Genomic DNA, 21,665 nt, shown 5'->3' with positions numbered 1-21,665 from the left:
GGAAAGACTTCACCCTGACCAAGAGCCGTTATGCTCAGATCCACATGAATTTTCCGTGCCTAGGATGTGTACGTAAAAGTGTGTGCGCATGCGCTGGGGTCACAGTGGGCCAGTCAGGGTTGCCAGATTGGATAAGCTTGCCGCATTGAGTCTGTTGAGTTTGCAGAATGGCAAAGGGGCACTGAGTTTCTATTTTTAGACCTCAAGCTTCACGTCACCTCTCCAGTTTGCTCTCAGTTTAACCACCTCCCCATCTACCTCTCCATCTATCTCTCCATCCACCTCTCCAGTTTGCTCTCAGTTTAACCACCTCCCCATCTACCTCTCCATCTATCTCTCCATCCACCTCTCCAGCTTACTCTCAGTTTAACCACCTCTCCATCTACCTCTCCATCTACCTCTCCTGCTAGCGTCCTCCTTCTTTCTCTCCCATCCTATTGGTCAGAGTAAATATTATCGTGGCTGTGGCACGCTGGCAGACATCACTTTCGAAGGGCACAGTTTACGAGACGTCTTAGAGCTGAAATGTCGACTCTACTCCGCCTGTCTCTCAGGGAGCTGGTGAGCTCTACCTGAAACACAGGTTATTTGTCAGCTTCTGAAAAGCTCTAAGATTTGTCCTGTTCAGCTTCTCATTGAACTCAGTCTCTCTTTCTCTCTCTCTCTCTGCCCGCTGAGTTCATTCTCTCCTTTTCTCCTCCTCTACCTGAAATTAAGGACCCTGAGAAGATGGCGGGTGGAACGTGTTTAGTGGAATGTCCCTCTGTGTGTATGCATGAGCCTGTGATAGTCGCTGTAAATGGTTACGTCAAGCAGCATCTGTCAGGTGTCGTTTGGGCCAAGGCTGCGGTGTGACTGGTCTGAGATCCGAAAGCCCAAACCAGGGTACAAAACCAGGTACAAAACCAGTGCCATTTAATGTGTGTGCGTGGCCTGAATGGGCTGGCATCCTCCCCAGGATGTACTCCAGCCTGGTGCCCTGTGCTGCCCAGGACAGGCTCCTGCTGCCCCCCCCCCCCCCCAACCCTGACCAGGATAAGCAGATAGAAGATCGATGAATTCCTGCAGTTTATAAGAAATGGTTGTCGAATGATGTCATAGCTTAAAAAAATTGTGACTTTAATGTTCATGTTGCTAACCTCAAGCAGAATAGCTGTAATTCCACATAAAGGGTTATAGTAATTCCATCCATCCATCCATTATCGTAACTGTGTAATCCCCACTGGGGTCGCGGGGTTATAGTAACTCATGTAGAGGAATTCTGTTATCCTGAAACACACATTTGTTCTCTTTGGCTCTTTCTGCAGTTGGGCAAATGAGTGCATTTGAGATACCATTTGTATCAGACACACAGGTGTAGGGAAAACATCCATCCATCCATCCATTTTCCAGACCGCTTATCCTGCTGGGTCGCGGGGGGTCCGGAGCCTATCCCGGAAGCAATGGGCACGAGGCAGGGAACAACCCAGGATGAGGGGCCAGCCCATTGCAGGGCACACTCACACACCAGTCACTCACACATGCACACCTATGGGCAATTTACAACTCCAATTAGCCTCAGCATGTTTTTGGACTGTGGGGGGAAACCGGAGTACCTGGAGGAAACCCCACAATGACATGGGGTGAACATGCAAACTCCACACACATGTGATCCAGGCGGAGACTCGAACCCAGGTCCCAGAGGTGTCAGGCAACAGTGCTAACCACTGCACCACCATGCCACCCCCGTAGGGAAAACAGAGCATTTGATATTCAACCTGGCCTTTGATAAAAAGCAGAGAGATTTGCATCACTGGATGTTAACCAGCTGTGGGGCACAAGTGCTCAAGCGTGCACCTGCAGCGATGGGAAACGGACCAAGCAAAGAAAAAATGGCTGAAGAGAAACCCTTTCCGCTGCTCGAGAGCAACCGGCTTCTCCTGAGGGCTATTGTTAATGGACCATCATGTACGGGGGGGTCGGGGTGCAGAGGGCATGAGTGGTGCTGCTTTTTTTAGTCAGGACAAACATGAGGGTGTGATGAATTCACCCGACCCCCAGAAAGGACTGCATGAATTATTAAGAAGCACAGAGACCATTACGGTACGTAATGGAGGGTACTGTTATAGCCCTGTTTATAATCTATCTTTCTTTCCTTTATCCATTTATTTTCCACAGAGACAAAGTAAAATTGTCTGGCTCGCCCCCCCCAAGACGTACCTGTGCAGTCTGTGGTGGAGGCACAGAGCAGCTCCACCACAGGGGGCACCGATGAGCCAGGAAATTCCAATTAATCTGGGGAGAAGTGACTTCAAGGCCACCTGTTTTACCTCATATAGTATTATACATATTATTAGCATCACTATTATTATCGCAGCTTTACTCTTTACGACCCTGGATATTGTAACGGTACAACAGCAGGAGATTCACCCACTTTTGGCCCCCACTCCAGTTCCTGATCTGCTAGGAGGTCCGCTGTGGTGTCAGGGTGTGTATGACTGCATGCAGGGTGTGTATGAATGCATGGACCTCTTGGTAACCAGGAGGTGATACGTTTAATGCCCCGGGGGGACTTTTAAACCATTAAACCATTCAGCGAGGCATTTAATTGCTCCACCAAGGCTCCCTGTGTCTCTGTATACTTGTATATATATCTTACTGAAAACTGCATTAAATAACGGCTTGGGCGATCACACCTACTGTGGAGACCTTCTAGGGGCCAGCTGGAGCTCGCAGCAGTGCATTGTGGGTAGGGAGCGTGCTGGAATTGTGACATGGCTGTAGTGGTTAGTGCTGAGCGCGTGTGTGACTATGTTACTCCCTACTTCCTTCTGTCTTGTTGCCTCTTCCTCTGCCTCTCTTTTAATATTGTTACTAAATATTCCGTCCACCCATCCATTTTCCAACCCGCTTATCCTTCTGGGTCGCGGGGTTATTAAATATTATTTATTATTATTAATATTATTATTGTTGTTGTTAATGGTAATAGTTGTGGTAGTAGTAGTAATGTTTTTTATTTAATTGTTGTATTATGTAATAGTATTACCTATCATATTATTTATTGCATGATTACACAACATTTGAGAACATCAAACAACAAATAATCTTTATTTCATCACTCTTGTCATTTGCACATTTATTTTGGCATTTAATTGCTATTTATTTTGGTCAGCGGGGGAGGGGGGGGGTTAGGGTTAGGAACGGCCTTTTTGCATTTTAAAAAGCATAATCTTGAGTTTTTGAGAAGGAAATAGATGTGGGCAAAGAGTGAGACTTCGTCCGGCCTTTCGGTGTTGGTCGCTTTTGGCTTCTCTTCCTTCCCGCCCAGAGGCGCCTGTAAGGTTCTACAAGGACGGTTAATAGATTTGCGCCCAGTAAGCCTGGACCCTCCTTTGTTTGATTCTTTTTTTTTTGGTTGTTGTTCTTTTGTTCACTGTGGGAATGTTTGCTTCGCGTTGCCATCCCACTCTTTCCATACTGGTTTTCAGTTTCGGGAGCGAAATAGCCCAAGGTTAAGTCACCGCAGAGCTGCACTCGGCTCCCGCACCCCAGGCTCCCGCACCCCCACCCCTGTGCGGGTATCTGTGTGTTTGTGGTGCCGCACCGCCTCGGTTCGCTGGAGCCGTATTGCTATGGCGACGTGTCACACGGCCTCCCGCTCTCAAACAGGCGTCACTCACTCCTAGCCGGGTGACATTTCCTGCGTTTGTGACCCAGCTGATCTCTGTTTGCCTTCACAGGAAGCAGGAACTGCTCAACATCTCTGATGTACCACCGGGAGACTACCCCCCCTTTCCTCCCCACACCGCCCCCCCCACCATGAAGGTACGCATATCCGGGCCTGCTCAAGTTTGGCTTTATTGAACTATATTAGGTAGAACTACTTAATATTTCAAAACTACGTCAAAGGTTGACAAATGGACTTGGTAATACCTTACTGCACATCACCAGGACCAGTTCCCAGGACCTGGACTGAGGGAAAGGGAGCCCCCCCCCCCTTTTCCATTCAACAGAATGTAGCAGGGGGGCCCAAAGTTGGGAACACTTTGTTGGAGAACCCAGAATTCCTTGCTACTCCTATTGCTGTAATTTGCACACTTGTAATGTTCCTTTTAGCTTTTGTGAGTCTGACCGCTCTTCTCTGAACACTCATTTTCAGCAACAGAACTGCCACTGACTGGATGTTTTTTTGTTTATCGCGCTGATTTTGTAAACCCTACACACTCTAATACAAGAAAGTACCAAGAGGGAGGCTATTTCTGAGCAAGTCTGGCACCATTAATGACACCACATTCATAATCTCTTAGATCTCATCTTAGCCGTTATAATGCTTAGCCAAACTACAGCTAAATCTCCCGGCTCTGTCTGTGAGCTGTATGTGGTCAGTTGCAGTCACACGAGTCTATGTATGAATGAGCTGGCTGTTCAAGGTAGCTAGTTGGTGTGCTTAGACTACAACTTTGGATTAAATGAAGAGACTGCAGCACAATTTTCAGTTTCACTCATTTCTCAGTTTATGGATATTCACCTGTGCAAAATATACATTTCTTTTTTTTGCAAACTCCTGCCTGGCTCTTCCCTGTTTCTCATTAATGAATAGCTTCTCCTATGCTTTATGGGTCTTCAGTCCTGCTTCTAGGAGCCTGTTTTGAACTGTCCTAGCAGTGCACTTCACACCTGCACTTAATGTATCCCTTTCTTTATGAAGGTCATTTTAGGTCATCCTCCGATTTGCAAGGCACTGCCGGATAAGCTGACAGTCACCTCTGGCGTTAGAAGGTCGCTTATACCCTCTACCTGGCTGGTTTCTGGTCATTCCCAGTGTCTCCATGTTCTTGTGTTCTGCTGTCTTAGAAGCTTTGGGCCTGGAAGCAACCTGCCGCTCAGTGTAGCCTTTTAGCAGCAGAATCGCAATTAAACACGGATTCAAAAATGCAGATCTGTTTAAAAATATAGAGTGACCTGTTGTTCGGTCTGATCTATTTTGTTCTCTGCAAATTATGCCCATGTGCTTATGTGTGTATATGCATGTGTGTATTTATATTCTTGTGGGTGTGGAGGGGGGGGAGCTGTTCCGACACTGACTGACATGCGTATAGGATGAGGAAGAGCAAATGTGCATCGTTTCGCATGAAATACGTCAGTGTGCAGCGCGGCACATGGGGGTGGATGGCTGTAGAATGACAGAGAGCATAAATGCCACTGCCTCTCGCTGATGCCGCCCATACCAATAAAAGGCACACTGCAGCTCGCGGAGTGATAAACGCCTGGCATGGAGGATCCCTCTGAGACGGGGGGGGCGGAGGGACAGGATCTGAGAGAGGTGTGGCAGTGCATCTGTGTGTGTCTGTGTGTCTGTCTTTCTGTGTGTGTGTGTGTGACTGACTGTGTCTGCGGGTATCTATGTGTTGGTGTGTGCGTCTAACTGTCTAACTGTGTGTGTGTCTTTGCGTAGGTTTAGTTGGCTCATAGGGAGAAAGTGTGCTGCTTGCTGTTTGGGAGGTACAAGTTTGTCAGCCAAGAAGGGTGGGGGGTAGAGAGGGGGGATTTAGAGGAGATTCCCAAGATTTCCATGGGAATTGTGATGTCTGTAGTCAGTGAAATGTTTCTTGTACGCTAACTGGACCGTTTGTTGTGTTTGCAGGCATGTGTCTGCACTCTTTTACAAAGGCATGTGTTTGCAGGGGACAAAAGCGAGTCATTGTTTCAGCCGTGTGTGAAAACTCAAGTGGTGTCGCCGTTATCGCTGAAACAGATCTTTCTAAAAAACAGTTTCAGCTTCTGTAACTCGGAATTTGGGTGCAAACCACCAATGAGCTGTAAATCACGCACTTCTGTGTGTCTATGGGGGGGGGGCATGTAAAGCTATTCCCCCCCACCGAGGAGTGATCGAGTGGAGCTCATGCCGTCGTAGCGGGTTACTGCACCCACACGTGCCTCGGAGCCCCCTGTGGGTCTCAAGGTGGCAGCGGGGGCCGTGCAGTCGCTTCCCACAAGGTCACGCTTCACTCACAGGGTGTGAACTTCGCTGCGGAGATGGTGGGAAACGGGGTAGTTCTGCAGAGCCGAAGCTTAATGCCAGGGGCAAGAACACCGAGCCATGTGTGAAACGTGTGCATGCATGTATGATTTACAGGGTATAAATCTCAAATCAATAGAGATGCTAATATGCTGGTATGAATAACCATAATATGTTTATTTAGTTTACTTTGTGCAGATGTTTATTTCATGACTCAGAAACTGCTGGGGGGTCTCATGAAGGGCCTTATGAAGAATGTACTTCTGTGGCCTGTAAAGAGAGCGCCCCCATGTGGCGGGGCAGTAATGGCTCAGAACTGAGAACCAGACTGTAACCCCCTCTCTGTTTTCATCTCCCACTCTTTTGCTTACCAGTCGGCAGAGTTCTTCAACGGCGTGGAGAGGATGGAGGTAGGTGTTCTTTGGCACCTTCTTGCCCAGTCCCAAGCCAGATTGGCATACTTTGCAGTGTTTCCCAACCCGGTCCTCGAGGAACCCCAGACAGTCCACATTTTTGCTCCATTCCAGCTTCCAGCCAATCAGGAATACCAAATACCTGGTACATGTGTGCTGGGAGCTGGGAGGAAGCAGAAATGTGGAATGTGATGGGTTTTCTGCTGACTGGGTTGAAAAACACTGGTTTTACGTATTAGTGCTGGGCAGTTCAGGTCCAGAAGCTACAAATCCAGACCAAGATTTTGTTTCTATCAATCAATTTAGTTCTCTGTAACTCTAAGTCAGGGGTAGGGAACCTGGTCCATGGAGAGCCGGTGTGGGTGCGGGTTTTTGGGATGGCCTCTCAATCAGCCAATAATAAAGCAGCGATTCTCAACTCCAGTCCTTGGAATCCACTGTTATTGGCTGATTGAGAGGCCATCCCAAAAACCCGCACCGGCTCTCCATGGATCCGGTTCCCTACCCCTGCTCTAAATGCTCAACTGGTTGGTCTGGATTTGTAGCTTCTAGACCTGAACTGCCCAGCACTGTTACAGTTGTGCTCATAAGTTTACATACCCTGGCAGAATTTATGATTTCTTAACCATTTTTCAGAGAATATGAATGATAACATAAAAACTTTTCTTTCACTCATGGTTAGTGGTTGGTAACCATTAATTGTCAAACAACTGTGTTTACTCTTTTTAAATCATAATGACAACACAAGCTACCCAAATGACCCTGATCAAAAGTTTACATTTTATACAGTCTATAAAATGGAGCTTTTTGGCCACAACCATAAACGCTACATTTGGAGAGGAGTCAACAATGCCTATGATGAAAGGTACACCATTCCTACTGTGAAACACGGTGGTGGATCGCTGATGTTTTGGAGATGTGTGAGCTACAAAGGCACTGGAAATTTGGTCAGAATTAATGGCAAATGAATGCAGTAAGTTATCAAAAAAGTTCTGGAGGAAAATTTGCACTCATCAGCTCGGCAGCTATGCATGAGACGTACTTGGACGTTCCAACATGACAATGATCCAGAAAACAAGGCCAATTCGACCTGTTATTGGCTACAGCAAAATAAAGTGAAGGTAAAGTGAGAGGGGAGTGACCATCTCAGTCTCCTGACCTCAATATCATTGAGCCACTCTGCAAGGTGCACTTCATGCAAGACAACCCAATAACTTAGAGGAACTGGAGGCTTTTGCCAGGAAGAATGGGCAGCTTTACCACCTGAGAAGATAAAGAGCCTCATCCAGAACTCCAGCTGTCATTGACGTTAAAGGGGGCACTACACGGTATTAAGAACTGGGGAATGTAAACTTTTGATCAGGGTCATTTGGGTAGTTTCTGTTATCATTATGATTAAAAAAGAGTAAACAGTTGTTTGGCAATAAATGGCTTCAGCCAACCACTTACCATGAGTGAAAGAGAGGTTTTTGTGTTATCATTCATATTCTCTGAAAATTGGTTAAATCATAAATTCTGCCAGGGTATGTAAACTTATGAGCACAACTGTAAGTACGCATGGAAACACAGGAGAAAGGACAGGGATCAGAATTCCATAGATCATATAGGCAGCAGCATTTTCATGGTGATTTATTGAGATATTTCATCACATCTGCTGTATGGGGTATTCTAGACCAGCCAGTGAACACTGCAGCATGTGGGGGTCTGTGTACAGTGCATACAGGTACAAAGATGAACCACAAACCACTACAAGTGTCACAACTGTACAGTGCGCGCATGTCACATCAGTTAAATATGACCCCAGATCCGATCAGGCACAGGTAAGGAAAGTTGTTTTGGAAGCTAATATTATTCTGGAGCAAGATGGAGACTGAAGGATGATCCTTTAATATAACTGTTAGTTTCCTTTTCACTGCCTCTGGGCGTTTTCACAGCATCTGAGAGCCATGAATGTTGTGTAAGAACTGAAAGTCAAAGGGCAAAAGTGTCAGTAAATTTCAGCAACCTAGAAGTTCCAGAACATTTCTAAACCCCCTGACCTGGTCCATCTTCTGCTCACTTGATGAGCTGGCTGACTGAGCGGTCCTCATTTCGAGGGTGTAATGAGCTGTTTCCATTGTGAACCATATTCATGGTTCCTGGTTCTGCTAAACTGATGGGTTCCCGGGCTGGTTGGCCATCTTCCCATCCGCATACTGACTGGTGGAACCCAGTCTAAGTTTCCTGCGTACATCCATTGCTTTACTTATTTAGCCATTCATATATTGAACTTTTGGTTTATTCATTATTTAATTTATTCCACTGGCATGTAATGCTATGTGCAATTCAGATCTCAGGCTGGTTATTTCTCTCTTATGAAGACTTGGAGTATAGTTAATGCGCCTTTATTTACACAAAAATGCTCTGAGGGCAGAACAAAATATGATTGGTTCAGAAACATAACCAATTGGATTGCAGAGGAGGTGGGCCCAAGCAACTAGAGGAGGCGGGGCCAAGACATCTGATTGGTCTGCCGTTCTGTCCTCAGAACATGTTTGTGTAAGTAAAACTCCCATGGGCTTCTGGGATGCTCATGTATTGCAGAGGTTTATGGGCACTTCAGTACAATATGCTTGCCATAGGAATTTGTTTTAAGGAACTGTGGAATTTCATGACGGGGCTCTTTGCATGGTAGAACGTGCATGTGCGAGTCTGTTTCTGAGTAGCTGTATACCACACTGTGCGGGTGCATGCTTGCGGATATATACACTGCGATTGCCCACACATTAGTGTATGTTTATGCATATGTCAGCAGGTGTGTGGGTGTGTGTTCGCATGCTAATGGATAGATAAGGTGACGCAGAACTGCATCTCACTGTCTCACTGTCCCCCCCTGCAGGACAGCCCTGTCATTCACCCCAGCATAGAAGAGGTGAGTCAGCTAAACTCTCCCACGCCCCCACACATCTCTGCCTGCAGTCCTACCAGATGGTGCACTTACTACCCACCACACAAAACAACATTCCTTCGCCCTCAAAGCTGGCGTCAACCTTTATAAAAGCGTCCAGCTATTCTAATCTTACACACTTTCTCATATTTACTCATGCCATTGCCATCTAATGAAGGTGACATTACTACCTACAGCATGTTACCATTAATTTGTGTGTGTAGATTCCACGTGAATCTTTTATATTCTACAATTCCACAAAGATTTTACATTTGACTTTACATTAAGTGTGCCTTCCACAAGCATTGTCACTTCATTGCCAATTGCACCATTTTTTGCCATTGTTAATAACCATTATTTATCACTCTGATATTTGTTTATTTGTTTATTTATTTATTTATTCATGCTATGTGCAAATCCGCTGCTTCCATCATTGCCTAAACTTTAAAGTGGTATACCTTGATACCTTTTTTTTGCTTCTCTGGTCCTGTCTACCTTTGAACTTTATGCATATACAGTAAAACCTGAGATTGCGAGAATAATTCGTTCCGGAAACGTGCTCGTAATCCAAAGCACTCGTATATCAAAACAAATTTTCCCATTAGAAATAATGGAGCGTTCCACAACCCAAAAAATATTCATATAAAATGATTAATACAAAATATAAAGTAAAAATACATAAAATAAATTAACCTGCACTTTACCTTTGAAAAGAATCGTGGATGGTGTGAGGGAGACAAGAGAGAGGAGAAGAGGAGGGTTATTCTGCAGGACGATTTTCAATATAACTAACAGAATCACTGCTATCTGTTGGCTCACTGGAATCTTTTTCTTTTGTGCGATTTTAACAAGGAACCTGTCCGATGACAGCCGCTTTTCCCTCCTTTTCAATTTCGCGGAAATGCGGACATTGCATTGTCGTTAAACAGATTCATCGCTCGCATTGCTACACCCTTATTCAAGTGGTGCCTTTCTACTAAATTTTGACTATACGAGTGAGGGATGTCGACTGAGACCAAGCATGGGAAACGATTACCCACAATTCCGCAGCGAGAAAGAGAGAGAGAGAAAAAAACCATCGGCTCAGTTGTGATCACATGATGCTCGGCAGACAAAGCGTACATATAATACTCGTATTGCAAGACCTCCCTTGTTTAGTTCAAATTTATTTAAATGTTTTGCTTGCCTTACAAAACACTCGCAAACCAAGTTACTCGCAATCCGAGGTTTGACTGTATGTAGCAATGCTCGATAAGATCTCTCTAGCAGGACTGTCACGGTTTCCCAGCATCCCAGAAATTGCAAACTGTACGCTGTGTTATAGTATACAGTTAGTATGACTAGTTAACATGGCGTGACTTGATAAATGACATTAGTTACAGGCACTGCAATGACTTTAGCGCAGTTTGATTAGCTCCCCAGCTCAATGTTGTCCTTGGTCGATATAAGCTTCTTTGGGTTTTCTCTCAAAGTATAAAAGCTCCCACATTCTCATGTATTGCAGAAGCAGAAGTTGGATAGATTTTTCTTTAACTCTTCGAAAAACATTTTTTGACAAAATTATCATACTCTAACTCTTCCCTGTGTGACCAGGTCCTAGAAAAGGGTAGCCCATACCCCCAGGTCATCCTCCCTCGGTTTGGGGGCTATTGGATTGAGGACCTGGAGGCCGGTGTCATCTCTCCCACCTCCATCGACAGCATGTTCAGTGAAGAGGATGAGGGCGGGGCCAGCATGGGGGGCGGGACTTTCCGGCTGGAGTGCAACAGCAGCGCGAGAGCCTATCGCAAGCACTTCCTGGGAAGGGTGAGGTGGTTGGCTGATCTAGCAGGGAAAATTAGCATGCTACATCCAAGACTGGGTTCACCAGAACACAAGAGAACCCAGAGCAAATGTCAATGGTGGATTGGTGATCCCGTCTGAAGAATCTCCCCTTCTTATGCATGGCTTCTCCATCATTCTCGTCTGCAGGAGCACCTGAACTTCTATGGGACAGCAAGCAGCCTGGGCCCACTGGTCCTGTCCCTGAAGCATGAGGAGGCTGAGGAGCAGGAGCATCTGCAAATCATACTCAGGTCTGCGCTGCTCCGTTCCCTGTGCTCACCGGCGACATCTAGTGGGAGGGTGTAGCATGGGGCACTCACTCACTATGACATGGGCCTCTCTCTGTCTGCTTAGGTCTCGGGTGAAGACGCTGCACGATAAGATCTCTCTAGCAGGACTGTTACGGTTCCCCAGCATCCCAGAAATTGCCAAGGTGCGAAAACAGCCCTTTAGCCACAAACACAGGCCTGTGAATGCAATAGGAACCAATATATACAGTCTTGGCCGCAATTATCAGCACCCCTGGAATTTTTCCAGAAAATGCACCATTTCTCTCAGAGAATTGTTACAATTATAAATGTTTTGGTAAACACGTGGGGTGGCATGGTGGTGCAGTGGTTAGCACTGTTGCCTCACACCTCTGGGACCCGGGTTCGAGTCTCCGCCTGGGTCACATGTGTGTGGAGTTTGCATGTTCTCCCCATGTCGTCGTGGGGTTTCCTCTGGGTACTCCTGTTTCCCCCCACAGTCCAAAAACATGCTGAGGCTAATTGGCGTTGCTAAATTGCCCATAGGTGTGCATGTGTGAGTGAATGCTGTGTGAGTGTGCCCTGTGATGGGCTGGCCTCCCATCCAGGGTTGTTCCCTGCCTCGTGCCCATTGCTTCCGGGATAGGCTCCAGACCCCCTGCGACCCAGTAGGATAAGCGGTTTGGAAAATGGATGGATGAATGGATGGTATACACGTGTTTATTTCCTTTATGTGCATTGGAGCAACATAGAAAACAGAGAAAAAAAGCCAAATTTGACATCATTTCACATAAAACTCAAAAACTGGGCTGGATAAAACTATTGGCAGCCTCAACTTAATATTTGGTTGCGCGTCCTTTGGAAAAAATAACTGAAATCAATCGCTTCCTATAACCATCAACAAGCTTGTTACACCCCTCACCTAGAATTTTTTACCACTCTTCTTTTGCAAACTGCTCAAGGTCTCTCAGATATGAAGGCTGCCTTCTCCCAACAGCAATTCTGAGATCTCTCCATAAGTGTTCAATCAGATTTAGATCCGGACTCATTGCTGACCACTTCAGAACTCTCCAGTACATCGTGTTCTTTTCTTCAAAAGATTTCGTTTTCTGTAAACAGTAGAATGATGAGCTTTACCAAACAGCTCTACTTTGGTCTCATCTGTCCACAAGACGTTCTCCCAGAAGGATTTTGGCTTCCTCAAGTACATTTTGGAAAACTCCAGTCTGGCTTTTTTATGTTTCTGTGTCCTTCTGGGTCTCCTGCCATCGTGTTTCTTTTTGTTCAGATGTCGATGGATAGATCGACCTGACACTGTTTCATCCTGAGTCTGCAGAACAGCTTGAATTTGTTTAGAAGTTGATTGTGGCTGTTTATCCACCATTCGGACTATCCTTCATTGCAGTCTTTTATCAATCTTTCTCTTCCGTCCACGTCCAGGGAGATTAGCTACAGTGCCATGCCTTGTGAACTTCTTGACTATGTTGTGCACAGTGGACAGAGGAACATGAAGATCTCTGGAGATCGACTTGTAGCCTTGAGATTGTTGATATTTTTCCACAATTTTTGTTCTCAAGTCCTCAGACAATTCTCTGCTCTTCTCTCTGTTCTCCATGCTTGGTGTGGCACACAGACACACAACAGAAAGGTCGAGTCAACTTTTCTCCATTTTAACTGGTGTCAGGAGTGTTTGCTATATTGCCAGCACCTGTTTCTGGCCACAGGTCAGTTCAAATGAGCATCATATGCTTGAAATAAAACGATTTGCCCTCAATTTTGAAAAGGTGTCAATAATTTTGTCCGGCCCATTTTTGGGAGTTCTGTGTGAAATGATGTCGAATTTGGCTTTTTTCCCAGTTTTTTTGTTGTTGATCCATTGCACATAAAGGAAAAAAACATGTGTATACCGAAACATTTCTAATTGCAAGAATTTTCTGGGAGAAATGGTGCATTTTCTGGAAAAAAATTCCAGGGGTGTCGATAATTTTGGCCATAACTGTACCTACCCACATGTCTGTGTTTGTTGCCTTCAGCTGCTGTGTGACGACATCACGGGCCTGAAGTTCAACCCAGTACTGTATCCAAAGGTAAGCTATGATTAAAGGAGAAAGGTCACTCTCCAGCCTCCCCCCATGCGCAACCAACAGGAGGCCAAGATATGGCTTATTGAACCAGTCGTGTGTTGTTCGTAGGGTTCCCAGCTGATAGTGAACTATGATGAACATGAAGTTAGCAACACATTCAAGTTTGGAGTCATCTACCAGAGGTTTGGTCAGGTGAGGAATGGTTGATGGGCCTTCAAAGCAGGGGGAACCTGCAGATGTTTTTGGGAGTGTACATACGTGAGGATGGTCTTTTTCCATTGAGAATGGGTAATGATTTGGGAGAAGAGTCTTGCATAAGTATATCCTTGGGGATTAAAAACCACAGCAAGGCTTATTTTCCACATCATTTTCTATCTATCTATCTATCTATCTATCTATCTATCTATCTATCTATCTATCTATCTATCTATCTGTCTGTCTGTCTGTCTGTCTGTCTGTCTGTCTGTCTGTCTGTCTGTCTGTCTGTCTGTCTGTCTGTCTGTCTGTCTGTCTGTCTGTCTGTCTGTCTGTCTGTCTGTCTGTCTGTTCCCCACCCCACTCTCTGATGTGCTCTCCTCACACCCCAGGTATTGGAGGAAGAGCTCTTCGCTAACAATGAGGAGAGCCCTGCCTTCAGGGACTTCCTGGAGATGTTGGGTGACTGCATCAAGCTGCAGGACTTCAAAGGGTAAGAGAAACCTCCCCGGCCCCCCGCCTCCAAATATCAGGAGCATCACTAGAGATTTGTGAGGAATGCAGGGCTAAGCTGCCCTTAAGTCTTAGCTGGAGGATTTTGTATAAAAAATGAAGGAGGACACCCTATTTATACAAATTAATGTACATTCACACACGGCCCTAGAAATACTCCTGATATAAGTAAGATTTCATTTACATATACAGTCTATAGTAGTTTTCTTTATTGTTTATTATTCGTTTATTAACCCTCACCCTTTCCCCTCTCCCCCATCCTCCTTCCAGCTTCCGGGGGGGTCTGGATGTCTCCCATGGTCAGACGGGCTCACAGTCTGTCTATACAGTTTTCCGGGACATGGAGGTCATGTTCCACATCTCCACCAAGCTGCCCTTCACAGAGGGTGATGCCCAGCAGGTAGCCAATAGCGGCTCAGCCTGGCGAGGGCATGGTGGTGCTTCTCGCCAGCATGACTTCCTCCCTTCTCAGTTCCTCTTCCTGGCTCAGCTCGCTCTTATCGCTGCCGCCCCTCCCCGCAGCTCCAGCGGAAGCGTCACATCGGGAACGACATCGTCGCCGCCGTCTTCCAGGAAGAGGCCACGCCCTTTGTGCCTGACATGATCGCCTCTAACTTCCTGCACGCCTACATCCTGGTGCAGGTGGAGAACCCTGACGCAGAGCACACCACGTACAAGGTAGCCGCTGAGAAGTAGCAGGGATTCTTGCCAAGGCAGCTGTACACTGTCAGAAAAATGGAGTAGCAGTTTGTACCTTTGCTTGTCTCTGGGGCTGCATGCTGAACGGTCTGCCAGTTGTACCCCAGCTGTAAGGAAATATATTTTTTAGTCTAAGGTACAGAAATTGACACTGGGGAACATCTCCAAGGTAGAATCAACATTAATGTACCCCCCATGGTAAAAAATGTTCCTAAAATGTTCCTCGTAGTCCATTTATGTATCTTAAAAGGTACAACTACCCTTGAGGGTACAGTCCCAGTGACAAGCAAAGGTACAAATTGGTACTCTTTTTTCCTGACAGTGTACAATCGTGAAACATAGTCACTATGCTTCACCTTGGTTCTGGTGCGTATTTTGTAGTTTGAGCACAGATATTTTATCACGAGATAAAACAGACCTAACCTAACATAACCTAACCTAACCTAACCTAACCTAACTTAACCGTACTTTACCTTACCTTACCTTACTTTACCTAACCTAACATTACCGTACCTTGCCTTACTTAACCTAACCTAACCTAACCTAACCTTACCTTACCTTACCTTACCTAACCTAACCTAACTTAACATAACCTAACCTAACCTAACCTAGGCTCCCTGATTCACTTGAGTTTCCCTAACAGGTGTCTGTCACAGCACGGGAAGATGTGCCTACCTTTGGGCCACCCCTTCCCAATCCCCCCATTTTCAAGAAGGTAAAGTGGGATTGGGGGGGCAGTTTGAGTTCCACATCTGGATGCACTTCATGACACATGTTCACCAACCATCTGCATTCGATGAGGTAAACACTCCTGGGGGCTTGCTAAAACATCCGACCCCCCACACCCAGGGTCCAGAGTTTCGGGAGTTCCTGCTGACCAAGCTGATCAATGCAGAGCTCGCCTGCTACAAGTCAGATCGCTTCGCCAAGCTGGAGGTGAGAGGACAACCTGGGGATGAGTTATGCAGCAACACCACATAGGAAGTAGATAGATAGATAGATAGATAGATAGATAGATAGATAGATAGATAGATAGATAGATAGATAGATAGATAGATAGATAGATAGATAGATAGATAGATAGATAGATAGATAGATAGATAGATAGATAGATAGATAGATAGATAGATAGATAGATAGATAGAAAATGATGTGGAAAATAAGCCTTGCTGTGAATGTGTGTGTCTTTCCACACCGCTGTGACAGGGCCGGACCAGGGCAGCCTTGCTGGACCATCTTTTCGAGGATTTGCACCGGCAGACTCAGGCCATGCAGGGTTTGGGAGGGGGCTGTGAAGATGACAAGCTGGAGAACGGGGGCCACGGGGGGCTGCTAGAGACATTCAAGGTGCCGTCCCATGCCAGTGTGCGGCCTGTTGCTTCCGCTGTCAGTGTCGCGGTACAGTGCGTGTCACATGACCCATTCCCTCCACCCCCCCACAGCGAGCGATGCGGGTCCGAAGCCACTCCATGGAGACGATGGCAGGCCAGCACCGGTACCGGGGCCAAGGGGGAGGCGGCGGGGTCCCCCCCAGCCTGAGTGGTGGGATTCTGCCCCAGAACAGCAGCGACTCCAGTAAAAGTACCTTCTCGGTGAGGGTGGGTGGGGTGTCTGTGTCCTCAAATATGCAATAAAAGAAAAAAACAACAAGAAAATCTAACAGAAAATGGCTTTTGAAATGTGAAACATGATAAAATATAAGACAATCGTTTTTTTTTCCATCTTACCCCCCATTCCCCTTCTCTCAGCCCCCAGGGGCAGCAGCCAAGTCGCCACTGAAAAGCCCAGTGAAGCGACGGTCAGGTTTTTTCCCTCGGCTGCATAGCAACACAGACAAGTCGGACAGGTATTCATGCATGTAAGCCAATCACACACCGGCAATTGTACAGATCAGCCACACACACACATATCCTCATACATAGAAGTTAATCAGACAATAGTACTTGAATCGGTTACCCAATCATACATATATACTCAAACTGGCAAGCAAATCATATACAGGCATTTAAAAAATTAAGCCAATCACAAATAGTTTCTCACATGGGTAAGCCAATTATATTCAAGCTTTCTGACATGTCAGCTATTCTCATAGCCCACGCTACAGTAACCCAGTTTTACACTCGTTTGTGCCTAGAACACATCCATGCTCTCACGCACAAACACCACTCTGGGACTCCTGTGGAGAATCTCGCCTCGGCTGATATATCAGAGGTATAGCTATAACAATGGCTCTTGCTCTGAAGACTGCTTTCACTGCTGTGTCTGCAGTGACGTAAAGATATCGGATGGGAGCCATGTTTCCCAGGAGGTGAGGTCAGAAACACTGTCAAACCCCAGCTCTCCGGAGATCAACCCCAGTAAAGAGAAGTGAGTCGCAAAGCATGATGGGAACCGGGGGATCTGATAGGCAGATCCAATAGGGTTTGAAAGTGGGACGGTCAAGGGCTCAGACTGTGCCTGTCTCCAAAGGCAGTGGACCAAGCAGAAAGAGAGCAGCGGCACTGGAAGACCTGACATCTCCCGCTCCTCCTCCAGCACCAGTAGCTTCAGCAGTGCTGCTGGCGAAGGGGAGACTCTGGACGAGCTGGACCCAGTGAGTGCGACTGGCTTTCATATACTGACCGAGCACTGGAGACGACATAATACCTAAGTTGGTCATAATCTCGGTTCAGTTCCTACCTAGTTAGAGCAACTAATATTCATCAGCAAACAGAAACCAGGGGTTGAATCAACAACCTTCTTTGCTCTCAGTCCAGCTGATTGCTACTGCTTACATGATATCACTGAGTCACTGGTGCTGTAGGTTTGCTCTGTAGATGGGATTTGCAGTTACATACTGGTGCTGGTCTATATCTGCCCCCCTCATACCCCATCTTATAATATTCCAGGCTTCTATGGGACACCCACCAGTGTACAGCCCCTCCCTCAGTGTGGATATGCAGAGCCCGGGGACCCCAGTCATCCGGTGTCGTAGTCCCATAGGTATGCCCCCCCCCCCCCCCCCGCCCTCCCAGCCATAAACACTGTCTTCTATCTTCTATCATCTTCTATCAGGAAACTGGTTTCCTTACAGGCCAAACTCAGCATCCATCACCACCACACGCACAAATGCTCTTTCCGTTTGGTGCTGTTTTGTAACTTATTTTCATCCTGTTTTTTTTTTAATCCCATACGGGGAAGACGGAAAAGGGAAAACGTCTCCAAGGTCCAACCTGAAGTTCCGTTTCGACAAGCTGACCCACTCGGCCGCAGTAAGTCCTCCTGTCAGCCCCTTCAAAATGACCCTTGTCTTACTTGGTTTATTTCAGTCGCACCAGCCACTCAAGGCGTGATGTTTTACTTTGCCGGAAACAAGTAGACTTGGGCAGCTCAGTACGAGAACGTCAGGGGAAATGAATGATATTCTTTAATGAAGGCCAACTTGTTTACTTACATTAATTTAAAAGCCACCTTAATCACCATGTAATTGCAAAAGCATATTCTAGTTGTTAGTCCCTTTTAACGCAGCATTTTCTGGAGCCTCACTGCATCCTTTAACGAATCTAATTAACTGAACAAAGGACGCCTAATTAACATTCTTATAATTATAAATCCGTGGTGCTTTGGGGCTACGCTCTCTGGTGTAAAAATGACTCATTATGCATTTGCATACGTCTTCGCCTTAATTGGCTACTGAATTGGCCCAGTTCTGATCTTCAGTGAATTCTGGCACATTTTTGCATCCTTCATGCCGAGTACAGAGCACCACCTACTGGTGAAATAAGACCCATGTTGATAGTCTTACACGCACTTACAGTCACTTAAGTGGCTGCTTGTGTTCAAAGTTGCTCAGGAGTTTATGATGCTGAATGTCTTATCGGAGCCATTTATATTACCTTGCTCAAGGGTACAATAGCTGGCCCTTCCAAGAACTTGAAACTGCTAAATTTTGGGCAACATTTGACTCTTTGATCTCTATGCAAACTTCTATAGATTAGATATAAATTAGATATTCATTTTTTTACTTATAAAGAGGGTCATAGAGCTAAAGATGTGGTTGTCGCAGTCACATTATTCAACAAAATTTGTACAAAATGAACACACAAAATTATTCCATGAAGAAATATTCAGATGACGTGGTAGTGGTGGTTTAATGGTTATGGAAGCGCACTTGTAATTGAAAGATCACAGGTTCAAATCCCCGACTAGCAAGGCACAACTGAGGTACCCTGAGCAAGGTACCGCCCCCAAGCCCTGCTCCCCGGGCGCTGAATTAGCTGCCCCTGTTATGTCACATTGTCACATATGGGTTAAATGCAGAGGACACGGTTCGTTGTTGTGCACTGTGTGCTGTGGTGTGTCAACAATGACCACTAATCATTAAATTCTAAATTCCAAATTCGACCAGGATTATCAAGATGGAAAACCAACAAACTGGACAGGTTACTGGAGTGTTTTGATCTGAATGCACAACTAAAACAGAAGAAAAGATTTTTGGCATTGCATTTCCATCATGTGCACCTAATATAAGTCATTCACAAGATACAAATTAAGCAGGTCTCATCCTATAAAACACCCAGGGACATATAGATCAATCACTATCACTGACCACGCACATTAACTGTTTGCTGTAAGACTCAACAACCTGTTCCATTCCTTCATGGAAGAAAATGTTTTGGAACAGGCAACCAGACATTTATTTCTGTTTTCCACATCCATTCAGAGTGTCATGCAATGATGTGCTATGAGTTAGTACAGTTTTCCTTCTGTTAGGCTGAAAACCAAGATGGCAAACACTGCTCTAATCCCATCTGCTCTAGCATTATGGACACGATGCATGAGCAGTACCTTTGGAGGTCTGCCAGAGGAGCATGAAAAGACTTGTGAGCAGTATTGCTTTCAGACCCTATATTTAAACTTCACTGGGAATATCAGGTTGTGCCTTCAAACAGTTCCATGAGGTTAGAATACTGTGTCTATAATCAGATGGTAATTGGTTCAAATCCTAGTGAATTCAGTGTTGGGCTCCCGAGCAAGGGTCTTAACCCTCAGTTACAAAAATGTATGTCGCGCTGGATAAAACTGTTTGCTAAATAAATAAAATGTAAATGTAAATAATGTAAGCATGACTATAGTCCAATGGAATGTTAAAAATGTCATATTAAGAAATTAGGGTGCAGTTTTCACACTGGTGTTAGGGATGTAGGTGTGGTTTGTGGTCGCCTCACGCCTCTGGGACCAAGGTTTGCGTTTCCATCAGGGTTCTATGTGTGTGAGGTTTGCAGGTTCTCCCTGTGTTGTCGTGGGGTTTCCTCCAGGTTCTCCAGTGGCCAATGGCCAAGAACATGCTGAGGTTAACTGAAGTTGCAAAATTGTCCCTCGGTCTGCATGTGTGTGAGAATGGGGTGTGTGTGTGTGCCCTGTGATGGGTTGGCGCCCCATCCTGGGTTATTCCCTGCCTTGTGCCCTGTGATGGGTTGGCGCCCCATCCTGGGTTCTTCCCTGCCTTGTGCCTTGTGATGGGTTGGCGCCCCATCCTGGGTTATTCCCTGCCTTGTGCCCTGCGATGGGTTGGTGCCCCATCCTGGGTTATTCCCTGCCTTGTGCCCTGTGATGGGTTGGCACCCCATCCTGGGTTATTCCCTGCCTTGTGCCCTGCGATGGGTTGGCGCCCCATCCTGGGTTATTCCCTGCCTTGTGTCCTGCGATGGGTTGGCGCCCCATCCTGGGTTATTCCCTGCCTTGCACCTGTAGTTTCTGGCATAGGCTTTGGACCCCCATGACCCTGCATTGGAGAAATTGGTATAAAAAGTAGATGGATGAACGTTTTTTATTATTTGAATAGAATACATTTGTCTGTAGTGAAATTAACGTTTTGGTGACATCTGACAAAGTGTCATCTTATCTTTACAGGGACACTAGCTGAAGCATGGAGCTGGGCCTGATTAGAGTACGGTATGGTGTGTTTAAGTGCTTTCTGTTTCCTCTACCGAGCATTTTATTTCTCCAGTGTATCTGCCTCTGAATCACTGCCCTGTTCCACCGTCTAAGTGTTTTTTACCTCTTGCTTTAGGTAGGAGCAGCATGCGGTTACTGACACCATGTTTGGGATCGGAGAAGGAATAAGCATCAGCCGTCTGTGTTATCCTCGCTCTAGGCTTTAATTCTCTGGTCTGAATCAGACCTACAGGGAGCAACATAGCAACGGAATCTCCATAGTTGAAGAGCACAGGAGCTAAGAGAATTGTAGCGAAGAAGATAAAAAAGATAATCTAATGGATTTTTATCATTGCTATTCTGTATCACTCTACAGAAAAAGTCCCAACTTTCCACATGACATTGATACATCTTTCATGCACACACACATGCGGAAAAAAAAAAGCTAGCAATTAGCAATGCAACTGGAATATGTTAGTTCTCCAGAAACGCAGCTCTCACAAGGGTTGACGATAGCGGCAAACCCTCATCCAGCATTTGCCACTCAAACCAGAGCCCAGTACCCACAGCTTCTGGGTGGCTTTTTCTCACGCATTTCCTTGTCTTACTTAGTGGAACATCTGGTGTCTGTCATTTGAAGCCTAATTCAAATGTCCCCTTTGCTTGTTTAAGGAGGACCTTAGTGCCAGGGGTCACATGGCTTAGCGGGAGTGAATGACCAATCACAGAGCACAGCGTGTCCTGTGATTGGTCGGATTTAGAAGCTCTGAAAAACACATGGCTGCATTAAAAGAAGGAAATCAGGCTTAGTGAGCTGGTTTGGCATAATTAAGTTAAATTTATTTCTGA

At 45.9% G+C, this 21,665-nt stretch overlaps 1 protein-coding gene across 6 annotated transcripts in view; it reads left to right on the top strand.

Annotated features, from left to right (window-relative positions):
• The window catches only part of LOC125712790 (rap1 GTPase-activating protein 2-like), a 37,577-nt gene extending 16,422 nt beyond the window's left edge, over positions 1 to 21,155 (top strand). For 3 of the 6 annotated variants that reach the window (XM_048983230.1, XM_048983231.1, XM_048983227.1), the window contains 22 exons: positions 3,720 to 3,804; positions 6,373 to 6,408; positions 9,290 to 9,322; positions 10,931 to 11,143; positions 11,309 to 11,412; positions 11,516 to 11,594; positions 13,443 to 13,496; positions 13,602 to 13,685; positions 14,081 to 14,181; positions 14,472 to 14,601; positions 14,724 to 14,879; positions 15,544 to 15,615; positions 15,750 to 15,836; positions 16,107 to 16,247; positions 16,343 to 16,492; positions 16,649 to 16,758; positions 17,169 to 17,267; positions 17,370 to 17,493; positions 17,789 to 17,882; positions 18,081 to 18,151; positions 20,793 to 20,834; positions 20,953 to 21,155. In XM_048983230.1, coding sequence (XP_048839187.1) covers positions 3,720 to 3,804; positions 6,373 to 6,408; positions 9,290 to 9,322; positions 10,931 to 11,143; positions 11,309 to 11,412; positions 11,516 to 11,594; positions 13,443 to 13,496; positions 13,602 to 13,685; positions 14,081 to 14,181; positions 14,472 to 14,601; positions 14,724 to 14,879; positions 15,544 to 15,615; positions 15,750 to 15,836; positions 16,107 to 16,247; positions 16,343 to 16,492; positions 16,649 to 16,758; positions 17,169 to 17,267; positions 17,370 to 17,493; positions 17,789 to 17,882; positions 18,081 to 18,151; positions 20,793 to 20,801 — 2,032 coding nt within the window. In that variant the 3' untranslated portion in view covers positions 20,802 to 20,834; positions 20,953 to 21,155. Of the gene's footprint in view, positions 1 to 3,719; positions 3,805 to 5,163; positions 5,303 to 6,372; positions 6,409 to 9,289; positions 9,323 to 10,930; positions 11,144 to 11,308; positions 11,413 to 11,515; positions 11,595 to 13,442; positions 13,497 to 13,601; positions 13,686 to 14,080; positions 14,182 to 14,471; positions 14,602 to 14,723; positions 14,880 to 15,543; positions 15,616 to 15,749; positions 15,837 to 16,106; positions 16,248 to 16,342; positions 16,493 to 16,648; positions 16,759 to 17,168; positions 17,268 to 17,369; positions 17,494 to 17,788; positions 17,883 to 18,080; positions 18,152 to 20,792; positions 20,840 to 20,952 lie in introns of those variants that run through there. The other 3 variants (XM_048983229.1, XM_048983228.1, XM_048983232.1) reach the window with 3 other exon arrangements.
• Positions 21,156 to 21,665: the final 510 nt, after the last annotated feature.

The sequence above is a fragment of the Brienomyrus brachyistius genome, chromosome 18, assembly GCF_023856365.1.
Source record: "Brienomyrus brachyistius isolate T26 chromosome 18, BBRACH_0.4, whole genome shotgun sequence".
NCBI classification, from domain to species: Eukaryota; Metazoa; Chordata; class Actinopteri; order Osteoglossiformes; family Mormyridae; genus Brienomyrus; species Brienomyrus brachyistius.
The sequence above is the reverse complement of the archived record's forward strand: the minus strand, read 5'-3'. Positions and strand labels throughout refer to the sequence as shown.